Source organism: Desmodus rotundus, chromosome 3 (assembly GCF_022682495.2).
Source record: "Desmodus rotundus isolate HL8 chromosome 3, HLdesRot8A.1, whole genome shotgun sequence".
NCBI classification, from domain to species: domain Eukaryota; kingdom Metazoa; phylum Chordata; class Mammalia; order Chiroptera; family Phyllostomidae; genus Desmodus; species Desmodus rotundus.
The window spans coordinates 29,569,966-29,584,919 of NC_071389.1; the positions used below are offsets into that span (position 1 = coordinate 29,569,966).

The window sequence follows — 14,954 nt, forward strand, 5'->3', positions numbered from 1 at the left end:
GGAAGCCAACCTGTGTATGGACGCGCATTGAAGCGCATTTCTCAGCTGTGGCCAGCAGGTGGCAGTCTTGTTTAGAAATGAAGAGAAAACACTGGGCCCTGGTTTTCCAAGGCTCTAGGAGCAAAGAATTGTAAAACCTCAGCACCGAGTGCTTGGAAATGGTTGCATGGCACAGCCACAATTCCCAGGTGCAGACCCATTTAAGGCTCCTTCTGCCAAAAGAACGCCAAGCCTGCTGCTGCAGCTTCGTCTCCTCTTTTACTGTGATTCCCTGGGCAAGTCGTCTTTTCTGGGCTTCCTCGTCTGTCTGACAGATGATTACCAAGCTTTCTTCCAGTGCTGACAGGCTGTGGTTCTGTAGCTCCTCTTTGGTTGGGAGGACTCTTGCCTGTTGCACTGCAGTCTTCATTGAGTGTCAGTGGCGTGGCCCACTCCTTGCTTACATCTGTGCGGTTCACCGCTGAGCAGCACTAGATTTGTCAAATGAATGAGCAATGAGTGAGCATGCGCCCTGCCGAGCTGCTTCCCAGCCTCGCTGGGCATAACCCTTAACTTTGCAAAGTCTCCCGATCCACCCTCTTCCCTGAATACTCTTACCTTCCTTCGCAGACCCAGCTCTCCTGGCTTCCTGCCGCCTCTCTGGAAACTGCTTCTCAGTCCTTTAAACATTCCTGTTCCTCCCCCACCCCTTTTCTTTTTCTCTTAGGATTCAACCCTGGGTCCTCCACTCTTTCTTTTCTTTCTGTGGTACCTAATCCACTCCCATGGGTTTTTTGTTTCGTTTGTGATTTGGGGGAGTGGGGAAGAGAGAGAAAGAAACATTGATTTGTTGTTCCACTTATTTATACATTCACTGGTTGCCTATTGTATGTGCCCTGACCAGGGATCGAACCCCCAACCTTGGCATATTGGAACAACACTCTAACCAACTGAGCTATCTGGTCAGGGCCTCCACTTCCATGGTTTTAACTACCACTTATAATGATAGAAACAATAATGGATAACATTTATAAGTATTTTACTCTATGTTAAGTACTGCTCTGTCTCTTTACTCATTTAATCCTCCAAACAAGCTGATGAGGCCGGCACGATTATTATTCCCATCTCGTGGATGGTGGGCTGAGTGGCTGAGTGGCTGAGTGACCTCTCTACAGCCCAGACCTCTCCTGAGCGCCAGACCCTTACTTCCACTTGCCCTGAACACCTCCCCTTGGATGTGACTAACTGTGTTCAGAACTGGACTCCTGATATTCCAGCTCCAAACCTTTCATTTTCTAAGGTCCCACCCTCAGGAAAAAACACTCAATCTCACCCAGAAACGTGGGCAATCACCATTTCTTCCTGCTTCCCATCTTCAGCCAACTTCTAACAAGACCAGTCAACTCCTTCATCTCATTCCAGTATGTTCCCTCTTCTCCGTTATGTCTCCTTCTGTAATTCAGGTCTTCGCATTTCTCGCCTCTAAAGCAGTCTCTGTCTCTCCAGTGCGGCACCCACAGAGTCTGGCTTCCTGGTCCTCCACCAACCGGAGCTTAGTGGTGAAGAATATGCTCTGAAATCCAGCAGAGTCATTCTACTACTTAACTGTTCCACTCTGGGCAAGCTACTCACCCTTTCTGAGTCTTACTTTTCTCTGAAGTGAAAGATGAGAAAGCACCGGCTCTCCAAGGTGGTTGGCACATGCAAAGCCCTCAGAAGCGGGGACCAGCTACCCCCACAGGTCTGGCTCTCGCCAGCAACACCCTGTGTCCCAGCCATGCCTCCCTGCTTGCCTGGCCACAGGGTGGCATGTACTTCCCAACGTGGCACTTGCCTCATTCTTCACTCCAGCCGCTCCCTTCTCCATATGGCTTTGTCCGCTCACGTGTCACCTTCTCCAGAGAAGCCTTCTGACTCTATACCCCCCACCCTCTCAACACGCCCTCACACCAACCTGGTTTCTTCTGTATTCCCACAGCTCTTACAACACGACGCCATAAATGCCAGTTTCCTTACCGGTAGCCCCTTAGACTGTGTCATCCTGAGGGCAGGGGCTGTGTCCTAGTCTTCCTCATTGCCCTGCACAGGGGTCCGACATGTAGAAGATGTTCAGGAAGTGTTCGTTCGCTAAATGGATGCATCAGTGAATACATAGTGACTGCTTCAGCATAGCACAGATGGGGGTCGTCAGCACCACAGGCTTCGGACGGAGCTGCCAAAGACGGTAGTCTCCTGTCGCCGTCTGCTCTCTGAATGAGTCTGCCGTGCTTAGTAACTAGCGCAGCGAACAGGGAGTTGTCCCTGGCTGTGGTTCTTGTGGAGACATTTGGGCAGGCACAAGCCCTTTTGCTTTGGGTGTAAAGAGTGACAGTTGTGAATTTTTAAACACAATCAAAAATGATTCAGTGGATAAATCTTCATTTTCCTGAGGCGCTCCAAGTGCTGCAGATAAATGATCATCGGAGGATCGAGCATTCAGTGTAACGTGAGTCGGCAGAACCGGACATTTGCCTCGGGAGTACTTGGTCCTATGCAGGCAGAGAATGCCTACGTTTGTGGTCCGGGAAATTTCATAAGATATCTTCATTTATTCATTTCTACCCTGAACGTTCACTGAGTCACTTCTTGCTGCAGGAAGAGCTCTCTGAGGCACAGGCAGGCATTTTCCCCACCGTGTCCTCGCACTAAGGGCGACTAGCTCTGCCTCGAAATAGCCCAACTGCTACCGAGAGAGGTGCTGCAGCTGACAAGGCCCAGCGTAGTTGGGAGCCAACCACTCAGATCCAAAAACCAAGCTGCGCTAATTCACGAGCGAGGAAGAAAAGGTTTCATAACCAAAAAATAAGGCAATGAGTGGGAATGACTTGGGGGTTTCAGGCACCAGCCAGGGCAAGCAAGGGCTGCAAGCAGCCAGCGGCATCCCAGGCTGCCTTCTTGTGCAGGTGTGGGAGTGTTGAGGGAAGCCAGGGAGGCTTGGTGTGCTGCCCCTTTCCCTCATAGTGCCCTTCACTATGTTGCTGGCTCTGTGATTCCAAATTAGGAACAAATCAGACCAACTGGAGGCTGGGGCGGGTGGGGTCGGGGCGTACAGCTGGGATTGGGAGGCTTGGATGAAAGGAGAAGCCCAGGGGCAGCGGCTGGCTGGTCATAGGAAGTGTTTCTAAGTGAAGCTGCTGTTTCTAAATCGGGCTGGTCCACAGAGGAAAGGGGGTGCCCTGGAAGGCCTGTCCCTGAGTTCGATTTCGTGATTGGGAAAAATAGGCTGAGACAAGACTGGCTTTGTGTGGGGCTTCAGGACTGGGTCCTCTGGTGTGTCCCAGGGCTCTAGAGCCTGGATGAAGGGGAGACCCCCCCAGGATCTGGCACAGGGGCAATTTTAGGGAGCTGGGCTTCTTTCTATGGTAGCCAAGGGGTGCCATTCCTTTGAGCTACACACCAGCCAAAACTGGTTCTCCCCTTCCTGCCAGAGCACTGTAGGCCTTCAGTGGAGCAGTCGGCTTTCCTCCCTCTGGCGGTGCTTACAGCACAAGGCAGAGGGGAGTGGAGTGTGCAGAGCGTGAGACACAGGATGGGCTGCTGGCTGCCGCCCCAGCCTCTGGGCGAACAGGCTGCTGGTCCGTTGGTGATTATCAATGACAGTTTTCTGACAGGGTTATAAATCACCAGCACATGTTCATTGTTAGGCAGCGCAGTTTTGTTCGGAGTCAAGCAAGTAAAGCCCTGGCTGGAGATTGAGTGCCGTTCTGTAAACCAAAATGTCACAGGTTCAATTCCCAGTCAGAGCACATACCAGGGTTGTGGGCCAGGCCCCAGTTGGGGGCGTGTGATGGGCAACCAATGTATCTCTCTCATATTGCTTTTCCTCTCCCTCTCTTTGTTTATTTTTTTTAAGATTTCATTTATTTAGTTTTAGAGGGGGAGGGAGGGAGAGAAACATCAATGTATGGTTGCCTCTTGCACACCCCTTATGGGGAACCTGGCCCACAACCCAGGCCTGTGCCCTGACTGGGAATCGAACCTGTGTCCCTTTTGTTCATAGGCCGGCATTTAATACACTAAGCCACACCAGCCAGGGCTCTCTCCCTCTTTAAAAAAATATAATAATAATAATAATAATAAAGAAAACTTACCTAATTTGGTAAAGGAAATAGACACACAGTCCAGGAAGCACAGAGACTCCCAAACAAGATGGACACAAAGATGCCCACTTCAAGACACATCATAATTAAAATGCCAAAGGTTAAAAGATAAAAAATCTTAAAAGCAGCAAGAGAAAAGCAGTTAATTACCTACAAAGCATTTTCCAATGACTGTCAGCTGATTTCTCAAAAGAAACTTTGCAGGCTGGGAGGGACTGGCAAGAAACATTCAAAGTCATGAAAAGCAGGGACAACAGCCAAGATTGCTCTACCCAGCAAAGATATTTAGAATCAAAAGGCAGATAAAGAACTTCCCAGACAAAAAAATTGAAGAGTTTGTTAGGCCGGAGTCGCTCAAGAAACCAGACGGACCCAGCGAGCTAAGGAGCAGGGTTTATTAGTGGGGAATAAGAGGGAAATGTGGAGCCAACCGAGCAAGGTTAAGACTTGCTCGGTTGTTCTTAGGGCAGGGTTTTTAAGTGCAACCCCGCGAAGGGTAACTACGTGGGGTGTCAGAGTCTGATTGGCTAGAGCTGGTTGCTGGTGCCTTTTCTGCTGACCATTGTTCTTGATACATCTTGTCAGGCTCAAATTAAAGCTGCATCCTGTAATGCCGGATAGGCCAACCCCAGACCCCAATCTAAGCTGGGCATGTGTTTGTCCTGGTTAGGGTGGGCAGGCAGTTTCCCAGGCAGGCATTTTCCCAGGCTACACTTTCCCAGGGTACCGTTTTCCTGCCTGGTGATTTTCCATTCCTCTTAGGCCTACCTAGGTCTGTCAGAGTTTGTCACCACCTAACCATTATTATATGAAATGTTAAAGGGACTTATTTAAGAAAAAGAAGATCAAAACTATGAACAATAAAGTGGCAATAAATACATATCTATCAACAATTGAATCTGTAAAATGAACTAAGCAAACTAAGCAAAGAAGAGGGGAATCATGGATAGGGAGAGGGTTTTGATAGTTGCCAGGTGAGGGGGGGTGTAGGAGAATGGGTGAAGAGGTGAAGGGATTAGGAAGGAAAAATAGGCCATGGGGATGTAAAGTACATGATCGGAATGAAATAGCCAAAGAACTTATACCCGTGGACGTGAACAATGATTTGGGGATTGCCTGAGGGAGTGGGCGGTGCTGGGTGGGAGGAGCAAAGTGGAAAAAATTGGGACAATTGTAGTAGCATAATTAATAAAATATAACTTAAAAGAAATCAAGCATGTTTTTGGTAAACCAAATATCAAGCCTTTCCCAAGGAGGACCTTAAAAAACGTCACCACCAATTTCTCTGTATTTCTCGCCATGGAAATCTTTAGTAAAAGACGAAAGATTTGTTCTTCCTAAAGAGAAACCAGACCATGATGCTCCTGCTGTGCCCATCTTCCCAGATGCCACTGGCCCCCAACACTTGGGGTGTCTTTGCACCTACCAACAAAAGCTCTTCAAAAATAAAAGCTTTTCTGCCATTGTGGAGAACTATCCCAAGCATGTTCTTCCTGGGTAAAATCTGCCAACACGGAGTTCTGACTAGTGCGGCTCAGTTGGTTGGGCTTCCTCCTGCACACTGAACAGCTGCCGTCTCAATTCCCCTCAGGGCACATGCCCGGGGGCGCAGGCTCAGTCCCTGATGGGGTGCTCGCACTAGAGGCAACGAGCAGATCAGTGTATCTCTCTCACGTCGATGTCTCTCCCTCTTTCTCCCTCCCTTCCCCTCTGTCTAAAAAATAAATTTAAAAAAATTTTTTAATCTCCTGACAAGGAAATAGAAGGTTGATTTTCATTATTCAATAATAATACTTTTCATAGAGTAGTATACATTGCACTCAGGTATGCAAATGAGCTACTCAGGAAAACAAGAACTTTTCCCAAGTCCAGTCTTCCCAGGAGGGAGTGGAGAGATAGGTCCCACTAGGTAGTGGGGACAGCACATTTTTTAAGTCCCGTCGCCTTGGAGCGAGCACGTGTGTTTAGGGTAACATTGACCGCGGGTGTGTATCATCGGGTACTGTCACATTAGCTCCTCACCCTGCCCCATTCTAGCTCTGCCTCCCTATGGCTCCTCTCTCCTTACAAAAATATTCCATCCTCTCATCTTCCCAGGCACTCCCACAGCCCACTCAGCCCTTTTAAGCTCTTTTTACCCCACTGTGCGCCTGGCACCATAGGTAACTATATTCTATAGGCTGAGTGAATGTTGGAAGGAATGAATAACTGGAAAATATCTACAGAAAATCCCTTTAATAAATTTGAATTGCCCCCTCCCTCCCAACCAAATCTTTTCTTCCTTTTGCTTCCACCACTTCCTAGCTGTGGCTCCTCAGGCAAAGTGTTTTCCCTCTCTGAGCCCCATTCCCGGTCAAATGGGGATGACAGGCATAGTGTTATTGCAAAGGGACCTCACTGCCCTCAGCACAGCGCTGAGGCAACGAAGGACTCAGTACCATTCGCCAGGAACTAAAGATTCTCCAAACTGCCGTCTGCCTTGCTTCCACCCCTTTCCCATTTTCTGCCACACATCCCCCAACACTTTCTTTGTCCCCCTGTCCTCCCTTGTCTTTCCCACCCTTGTCTTTCCCACCCTTGTCTCCCTTTGAAAGCCCTGCCCTTCCCTCCTCCACAAATCCTTTGAGATTCTTCCAAGCTGAAGGTGGCCCCACTTCTGTGGGGCCTCCAGCTCTGGCAGCCTCTAGGCCTCTTTGATGGGTGGGCTCACCACCCAACCCTCCCTGCTCTAGCTGTGGCTGATTGGGGGTGGGGGGACTCACCTTCCTCCTCCTCTGTAACCAAGAGCTCAGAGAGGGCAGGACTGAGGTGTGTCCCCTGCCTGCTCCCCTCCCCACACCCACACCCCTTGTGCAGTGCTGGCCAATTAAAGGTCTGGAAAGGTAGGTGAAGAGGATGCAGGTAAAGGGGAGCGGCTTGGTTCAAGGGGCTCTTCTGCTTTGGTGAGGTGGAGAGTGTTGGAGCTGCAGGCTTCTTTCTCGGTCGCCTCTGCCCTTCCCCAGCCATCAAGCTGATCAAGGACCTGGTCAACTACGACGTGTGCGGGGCACTGCTCAAGGGCCTCGTGGACCTGCTGATACCATCCGTCAAGGAGACCAGCAAACTGCAGCCCAAGATCCTCAACGGTAGGGATCCGCTGGGACTTCGGGGGGGGGGGGGGGGGGAAGTACCCTGCGAGGGGAAGGGCCTGCCTCACCATCGCCCCTCCACCAGACTCTACGGTCCTCCAGCTCACCGCCCACCTGCCGGTGTTTCTGCAGCAGGCCGCAGCTGCCAAGGCCATCAGGTAAGCGGACAGGGGGCAGTGGGTGGATGGAGCAACCAGGCCTGGGAGTGATCTGGCCAGTGACGCTGGAGAGTCCCCAGGGGTCCCTGCAGTTCGAATCACCACCCCAGGGTCCTGGCGCGCGGCAACTTGAGCCTAGCGGAGGAGATGCTGCATCTGCATGTGGTACCCAGCCTGATGGCCGCCATGGGCAACACGGACCACAGCAACAGCCAGCGGCAGGCCAGCCTCACGCTGGAGGTGCGCGGGCAGTGGTCGGTGGGGCTGTGGGACCCGGGCATAGGCACCCAGTCACACGGCCCACCTGTCCCCCGCCTGTCGCAGTTCTTCGTGCAGACGTTCCCAGTGGTGGAGGAGCAGGTGCGCAGGTCCATGGGAGAGGAACTCTACAAGCTCTTCCTCGTAAGTGCGCCCACCGGCCGCGCCAGCCACAAAGAGCAGCTGGCCAAAACAGAGTAGTGCCTCCCCCTCACCGGCCCACAGTTTGGGCCTGGTGGCCTGCTGCAGGGAAGGACCACCCTGTCTTGGGCTCCTCCTGGCATCTTTCCCTTCCCTTTCCTACTCCTGCCTGCAACACCCCTCTCTCTGCTCAAGCCCACTCCAAACCCAGACCGCCCTGGCACCTCAGCCAGGTTCCCCTTCCTCCCGTCCTCAGAGCAACGCAGAGGACTTGTACATGAAAATGGATAGCGTTCAGGTGGACATCTTGGCAGCCAACAAAGTCAATGTTACCAAAAGTGAGTGGGGAGTGAGGGGACCTGGAGCAGAGGTACAGCCGGCCCAGACTCAGGCTCACCTCCCCGTTTCCAGCGTTATACCCCAGGGGCCTCTTGCACGACAACAGGCACTTCGACTATGACCTTGGTGATCAGGAGCAGCTGGACAACATCACTCACTTCCAGGAGGATGTGGAAGGAAAGGAGTGACAGAGCCTCTGTGGCAAGCCGGGCAGGCCAAAGCTGTGTGGCAGAAAGCCCAGCAGAGGACCCTGGGGTCCTTCTCAGGGCGACTCCACTTGGCCCTTGGTGGGAGGCTGTGGGTCTGGCACCCCAGTGGGGGAGAGGGAGAGCTGCTGGCTGGGAAGAGCTCAATAAAGTCTTGCTATTTATCCATTCTCTGTGTGTGAAGGGGGGAAGAAGGTCCAAGGAGAGCAGGGCCCTAGGTCATCTAGTCTCCCATTACCTCTGAGCTGTCTTCTACTTCTCTCTTTCTCCTTCACCGGCTCCAGACATACAGGCTGTGTGTGTCTTAAAACCGACACACAAGCTCATGCCTTAGGACTTTTGTGCTGGCTGTCCTGCTGAACAATGACAGAGGTTCTGTTCTTAGAACCTCTCACCCAGATATCTACCTGCAGGGCTAGCTCCCTCCTCTCCTTTCAACTCTACACAAAGTTACCTTCTCATTGAGGGCTCTTTTTTTAAGTTGCAACCCACACTATATCACTCTCGACACTATGGCTCCCAATCCCCCCTTTACACTGCCATTTTTCCCCCCATGGTATTCATTTATTTATCTGTCTCTCTACCTGAATTTAAGCTCCTCTTGGGCAAGGATAGACAGACACGTGTAAAGATGAGATATATAGGTATAATATATATATTTTTTCCTTTACTGATATAATCCAAACATTGAGAACAATGCCTGGCATGTATGGATGAAGAATGGAGGTATTGTAAAGGAATTGTCCCTCAAATCAGTGAAAATGAAGTCAGCTGGCAGTAATTCTCCAGGATGCCACAAGAGGGCATGACCGGCCCTGATGCTGTCAGTCTAAGGCAGCTCCACCTTCACCTAAACGAATTTTGAGTCTCAGCTTTCGTCTGCGCTGAGGGAGGAGGGAAAACTTAACAAAATATAGTTATATATTTCCATAAAGCTAAATGGATTTCCTGTTTTAAAGAACTGCCCTGGCCCTGGCCAGTGTGGCTCAGTTGGTTGGGTGTAGTCCAGCAAAGCGAAAGATCACACATTTGATTCCCAGTTGGGGCACATGCCTGGGTTGCCAGTTCCATCCTAGATCGGGATGCATACTAGAGACAACGGATGGAAAAACATCCATGTTTCTCTCCCTCCCCCTTCTCTCTCTAAAAAAAAAAATGAATGAATAAAAAGCAGGTAATTATATTTCTATTTTTACAGTTTTTCTTTTTTAAAGCAGAGTTACACAAGTGCAACACTTGGTGACAGAGCCCTGGAGAAGCGGGCCTTGCCTGAGATGCTCAGGTACTGACTGCCTTGAAAAAATGTTTGTGAACAGATATAGCCAAGTTTGAACTTGAAAAGTTTTACTCAAGGGCGTCAGCAAAAACGTTAACAAGATATTCCATAGGTAGCAGACGTCTGTTGGGTGACTGCTCTGTGCCTGGCCCTGGCCCAGGCACAGGAGACAGTTCAAGTTAATGCTTGCTGTGCTTGGTGTGAACAGAAATCCGAAGACTTTGAAATGAAGTGAATGTCCTTGAAGTTTTTATGTCTGTGTAGGTGCTGTTAGGTAAGGCTGTGGTTAGAATCTCCCCCGGAGCTGGTCCCTTCCTCCCCAAAGGAGAGCGCTTCTCTCTCCTCTGTCTGCCTCAAGCACTGTCACTCTAGCAAGAGCACGCAATTTATCCCGCGAGAGTGAGCTGCAACGTTCCAAGGCACGTCTCAGACATGAAAATTTTTTCTAAAGACAGCAGAAACATATCACCACCTACCATAAACAGCTTTAAAACATTAATAAAGTATCCACCACATACCTACTTACGCGATCAACAAACACACTGTAACACTAAAAAAGCTTTTGAAACTAAGTGAATGCAAAGAAAAACACTGCCATTCTTTTCATCCAAAAGAACATGTTAATAATTACTACTGTTCTAATAAATCTTGTAAGAAAATGTAATGAAGAAAATTACATAGTTGTAGGTAGGCTACTACCCACACACACGAACACTATAAACTATAATGATAAGAGAAAGTGAAAAACACATGTTCTACTTTTTTGCACAATTTTATAAGCCCTGCAAGTGCAAGGCCTCAAAAAATTGGGTAAAAACTCAGAATTGTTCCTCTCCACGGAAATTTTTAGTAAAAGGCGAAAGATTTATACGATCTGAAGAGAAACCAGAGTATGCTTTATAGTTTGCCTCACTCAGTTCTCGGGTAACTGGCACTCCTAGAACAGCAATAGTAACTATTTCCACGAAAGAGTTAATAGCTTCTGTCTTTAGTTCAGAAACACTTTGAAAACAGTCTCATGTTCCTCATGTTTAGTGGGTAAAAAAAATGGGAAGAAAAATAATAATCTAGCCATTTTAAAGTAGAAATATATGTGCAATGCATTGTGGGTATGTAAATGAGATGAGTCGCCCACTCCCGGTTTCCGGAAATACCTTAAACAGTTCTTTAGTTTTCCGGCTTGGCCACCAACAGAGGGCAGAGCAGAAGCCAGATTGGGAGGAATATAGAAGACTGATCCAACCAGCAAGTCTTTTATATATAGAATTACAAGCTAAAATTTTTCTTGAATTAAAAAAATTAAAATTGAATTTAAAAAAAGGTTTCAAAAGAATTGTCTTCATACATTCATTCAACAAAAAATTTAGTGAGCACTATGTCAAACCCTGTGCCTAGGGGGCAGGTAGGTGAGATGACCACTAATAACAGAAAATTCATTGATACATGGGTGGAGCATTAAAGGATCCATAGAAGTGGGGCATTCTAGGCAGAGAGGCACCATAAACAGTATGAGCAAGAGTGGTGAAGAAAAGTTAAGGGGATAAGTGGCAGGAACCAGATTTTGATGGGACTTCAATACCAAGCAAAGAGCTTGGATTTACCTTAAGAGCAATGGACAGCCATTGAAAAGCTTCAAAGGAGGATAATATGATATAATTGGTGTTTTAAAGCATCATCAGCATCACTTGGTGTTATGAGTTGAATTACATCCCCCCAAAAATGGTATGTTGAAGTCCTAACCCTTGGTACCTCAGAATGGGACCTCTATTAGATAGGACAAGGGTCCCAGGGTCTGGGCAGCTCTTACAAAATGCTATTTTCTTTCTTTTTTCTTTTTTTTTAAATCCTCACCCAAGGACTTCTTTTTTTTTTTTTTTCATTGCTTTTATTGAGAAAGGAAGGGAGAGTGAAACATCAATGAGACAGAAAGAAACATCGTACACCCGCAAAATGGGGAATGAACCTGCAATCTTTTGGATGCCACTCCAACCAATTGAGCCACAGTGGCGAGAGACAAATACTATTGTTACTAAATGTTAAAATGTAGCATGGTGTTTTGTAGATACAGCTGTAAATAGGATGACTTCACAGGAACTCAACCTGAGAAGTATAGCCAATTGCAAAGAAATCAACATGTAATTAACCAAATAGTGTATATAAGCGATAACTAGGCCTCCCTTGGGGGAGACCGAGCCTTGGATGTGAATTCCCCATCTCCTTTACTTGCTGCAAGTAAATAAACTGACAACAACCGGGTCTTATTCTTAAATAGAACACCCCAAGTGGGCAACCCCCTTAAGTTCAGTAACATCTTCATTTGGAAATAGGGTCATTGCAGATGTAATTAATGTGATCCCTACAGAACGGAGACAATAAATTTCTGTAATTTAAGCCACCAGTAGGGATCAGCATTGCTACTCCAAGAACACACAATTCTATCCCAGAACAAGCTACACATTCTAAAGCTTGCCTGAAACATGAATATTTTCCTAAAGACAACCTAGTAGGGATGTAATACTGCCCAAGGTGAGTGACCTTGGAGCCCCTTGGAGAACTAGTAGGGAAACCCATACACTCATCCATCCTTCATCTCTACTCAGTCAGCAAATCTGCTTTGTTCCTGGCTCTGAACAGGCTTCTGAGGCCAGCCAGGAATATTTTGGGGTGACAAACTCTGCTCCCCCTCAGGAACAATTTAGGACACTGAGCAGTAAAGCCAGAGGGAAATAAATGGTAGGCTGGACCTGGAAATAGCCTGGATTTGCCCAAGGAAAGAATGTAAAGGAAGGAGAGAAAAACTTCTAGGATGGATCCCTAGAGAACAGAGGCCTAAAAGATGGGTGTAGCAGAAGGAACTTGTGAAATTAGGAAGGTTGGAGAAAACCAGGAGTGTGGACAACACAGAAAGCGAGAGCAGAGAAGTTTCAAGAAGGAAGGAGGGGTGAGTACTGTCGAGACTGATCCAGAGAGAGAGGCACTGCAGCCTGCATTTGAGTCGGCACCAGGGCAGCGGCGGTGGCTTTGTCCTGAGCTGTCTGCACGGAGTGAGGGTGATAGGAGCCTGACTGCAGGGAGCTGGTGAGTGGAAAGCAGAGAATGCAGGCGGAGTGTAGGAGTGTCTTCTGAGAAGTCTGACCCTGAAAAACTAAAGAGACTAGCTGGAAGGGTTGTCGAGACAGAATGGTAAGAAGCTAAGAAATTTCCTTGCCAAGTGGAATGGGGAGACTGTGGCAGACAGGTGAACCAAATGGCCAAGCAGTTTACAGCCAGGTACAGATCACCAAGGCAGAAAGCCCCAGGCGCCCACCAAGGTCCCAAAGTGACCCCGGGTGCTGACCCACATGGCTCAGTTGGATGGATGTCCGCAAAGTGGAAGGTGGCCAGTCTGATTCCTGGTCAGGGCACATGTCTAGGTTGCATTTTGGTCCCGGTTAGGGCATGAACCAGATATTTCTCTCTCACATCACTGTTTCTCTCCCTTTCTCCTTCCCTTCCTCTCTGTCTTAAAAAAAAAAAAAAAAAAAAAAAAAAAAAAAAAAACCCTGACCATAACCTCAGCCCCATACTGGCCTTCCCTCCCCTGGATAGCACGGATCCTGTGTTTAGACCTTCTGGCCTTTCCTCCATAATATAACATCTAGGCTTCAGTTTTATTTCAGCATCAGGCCCAGTAAAGTAGCGAAACTGGTGACCCCAGGCCGGTGGCCCCAGGACCAGCTGCAATGACTAATGACCTCCCCACCCCCAGCTCTGGTACCAACGAGTAAGTGGAGGCCAGACCCTGAGAGGATACACCTGGCAAGTTGACCAATATTCTATTGAGATCCTTCCTTGACACATCCCCTAAGTTCCCAGCCTTTAAAAGCCTCAAGACTTAACACCCCAGTGCGCACTCTCTCCTTTTCCTTTCCCCTCACAGACGGGCATCTCATGAACTCTAAGGGGCCCCGTGAGACTTGCAAACAGGGGAGCAATGGGTGGTAATATTCTGAGATTAATAAAGGCAGCCTTCCCCCAACTTTTGTTAATATTAGGAGAATGTTGAACATGTTTGTTTAAACGCTGATGGGAAGTAACCAGTACGGAGGGAGAGTGAAGATCCAGGAGAGGGGAACTAAACAAGAGCAGGGAGGAGGGGTGGGAGAAGGAGGAGAGGAAGGACCAGACTCTGACCCCCTGGTGACAAGTGGAAGGAGGGGAGGGAAGCAGCGCAGGTAATAACTCCATCACCATGATGATCGTTTATGGAGCTGGGCCCCTTCGTCATTCCGCAGCGGTTCCTTCTTCACTCACCCTCCTCGTCCTCCCTCTTCCTCTACCTTTCAGCAGCTGGGAAAGCCCCAATCTGTCCTACAGCAGCAGAACTGCTGGAAAAATCAGACAACTGAGCCAAGCCTTTGATGGAGGCCCCACTGCATCACCTGACACATCTCTTGTCGGCCCGCCGTTTCCCACTCCCCAGGCACCCGTGTGCGAGACCTTCTCTCACAGAAACCAACCAGCACCTGCTCCCGACTCTCTCAGCAGATTTCGCTGATAAAGCACAAACCACTTATTTCCCTCATCTTGCCACCCTGCAACCTAACAGCCGCCAGCTTCTACCTCCTCCCAGCAAAGCCCGGCTCCCCTAGGGCTTGTGGCCCAGCCCAAGCCCACAAAATGGTGCTGCTTCCATTCATCCCCCTCAGCGGCACCAGCTGTCTGTCCTCTCAACTGACTAGTTCTTCCCTGAAGACCAAGGAGGCTCCATTATCTCCCGACTGACAAAGAAAGGGGGGAGGGAAGGGCGAGGAAAGGAGCTGGTAGACCTGCTGCTCCGCCCAACCATGTTCTCCGTTCTCCTCACGGAAAACAGTGATCAACCACAACAAAAACAAAACTTCACTCTGTTTTTAATAGAGAGTCCTGTCAGAACTGTTTTCCGAAACAGAAACCAAACTTTCCTGCAGCCACGAGAGAACAAATGGAACTTCTCATGCTGAACAGTTCGTTTGCACTGAGCTTCACCTTAAGAAACTTCATAATCTTTACTGTGGATGCATTTCCATCAACTGGTACAATTCTGAGTTAATTTTTATATTAGACTTTTACAAGTGACTCCTGTGATTTTCTAAACTGCTTCACACATCTTGAAATTGATCCACACATCCGACTTCACTGTGTGTGCGTGTCCTCGAGGAGGTGACCTAACTTCTATACTGAAGTTCTTCATCTTCCCCTTACTCAACTTCCTCTCTTCTCTTTCACTATCACTTTAAAAATTCGTCGTGAACTAATTCCAACTCCACAGAAAAGTGTAGAGGACAAAAACACCTGATACGCAGATTTAA

General features: G+C 48.6%; 1 protein-coding gene and 2 non-coding genes across 17 annotated transcripts in view; 1 reads left to right on the forward strand and 2 right to left on the reverse strand.

Moving 5' to 3' along the window:
* Positions 1-8,624, forward strand: part of ARMH1 (armadillo like helical domain containing 1) — a 40,816-nt gene extending 32,192 nt beyond the window's left edge. For 12 of the 15 annotated variants that reach the window (XM_071220897.1, XM_071220904.1, XM_071220895.1 and 9 more), the window contains 6 exons: positions 7,121-7,243; positions 7,332-7,404; positions 7,515-7,644; positions 7,729-7,806; positions 8,060-8,141; positions 8,249-8,624. In XM_071220897.1, coding sequence (XP_071076998.1) covers positions 7,121-7,243; positions 7,332-7,404; positions 7,515-7,644; positions 7,729-7,806; positions 8,060-8,141; positions 8,249-8,592 — 830 coding nt within the window. In that variant the 3' untranslated portion in view covers positions 8,593-8,624. Of the gene's footprint in view, positions 1-7,120; positions 7,244-7,331; positions 7,405-7,514; positions 7,645-7,728; positions 7,807-8,059 lie in introns of all 15 variants that reach the window. The other 3 variants (XM_071220908.1, XM_071220905.1, XM_071220907.1) reach the window with 3 other exon arrangements.
* Positions 5,358-5,475, reverse strand: LOC112314672 (U5 spliceosomal RNA). The gene has a single exon (XR_002975807.2). It is a non-coding gene; the product is annotated as a U5 spliceosomal RNA (small nuclear RNA).
* A 1,778-nt stretch (positions 8,625-10,402) lies between the features above and the next one.
* On the reverse strand, positions 10,403-10,518 carry LOC112314696 (U5 spliceosomal RNA). Its single transcript, XR_002975826.2, has one exon. It is a non-coding gene; the product is annotated as a U5 spliceosomal RNA (small nuclear RNA).
* Between the last annotated feature and the right edge of the window lie 4,436 nt (positions 10,519-14,954).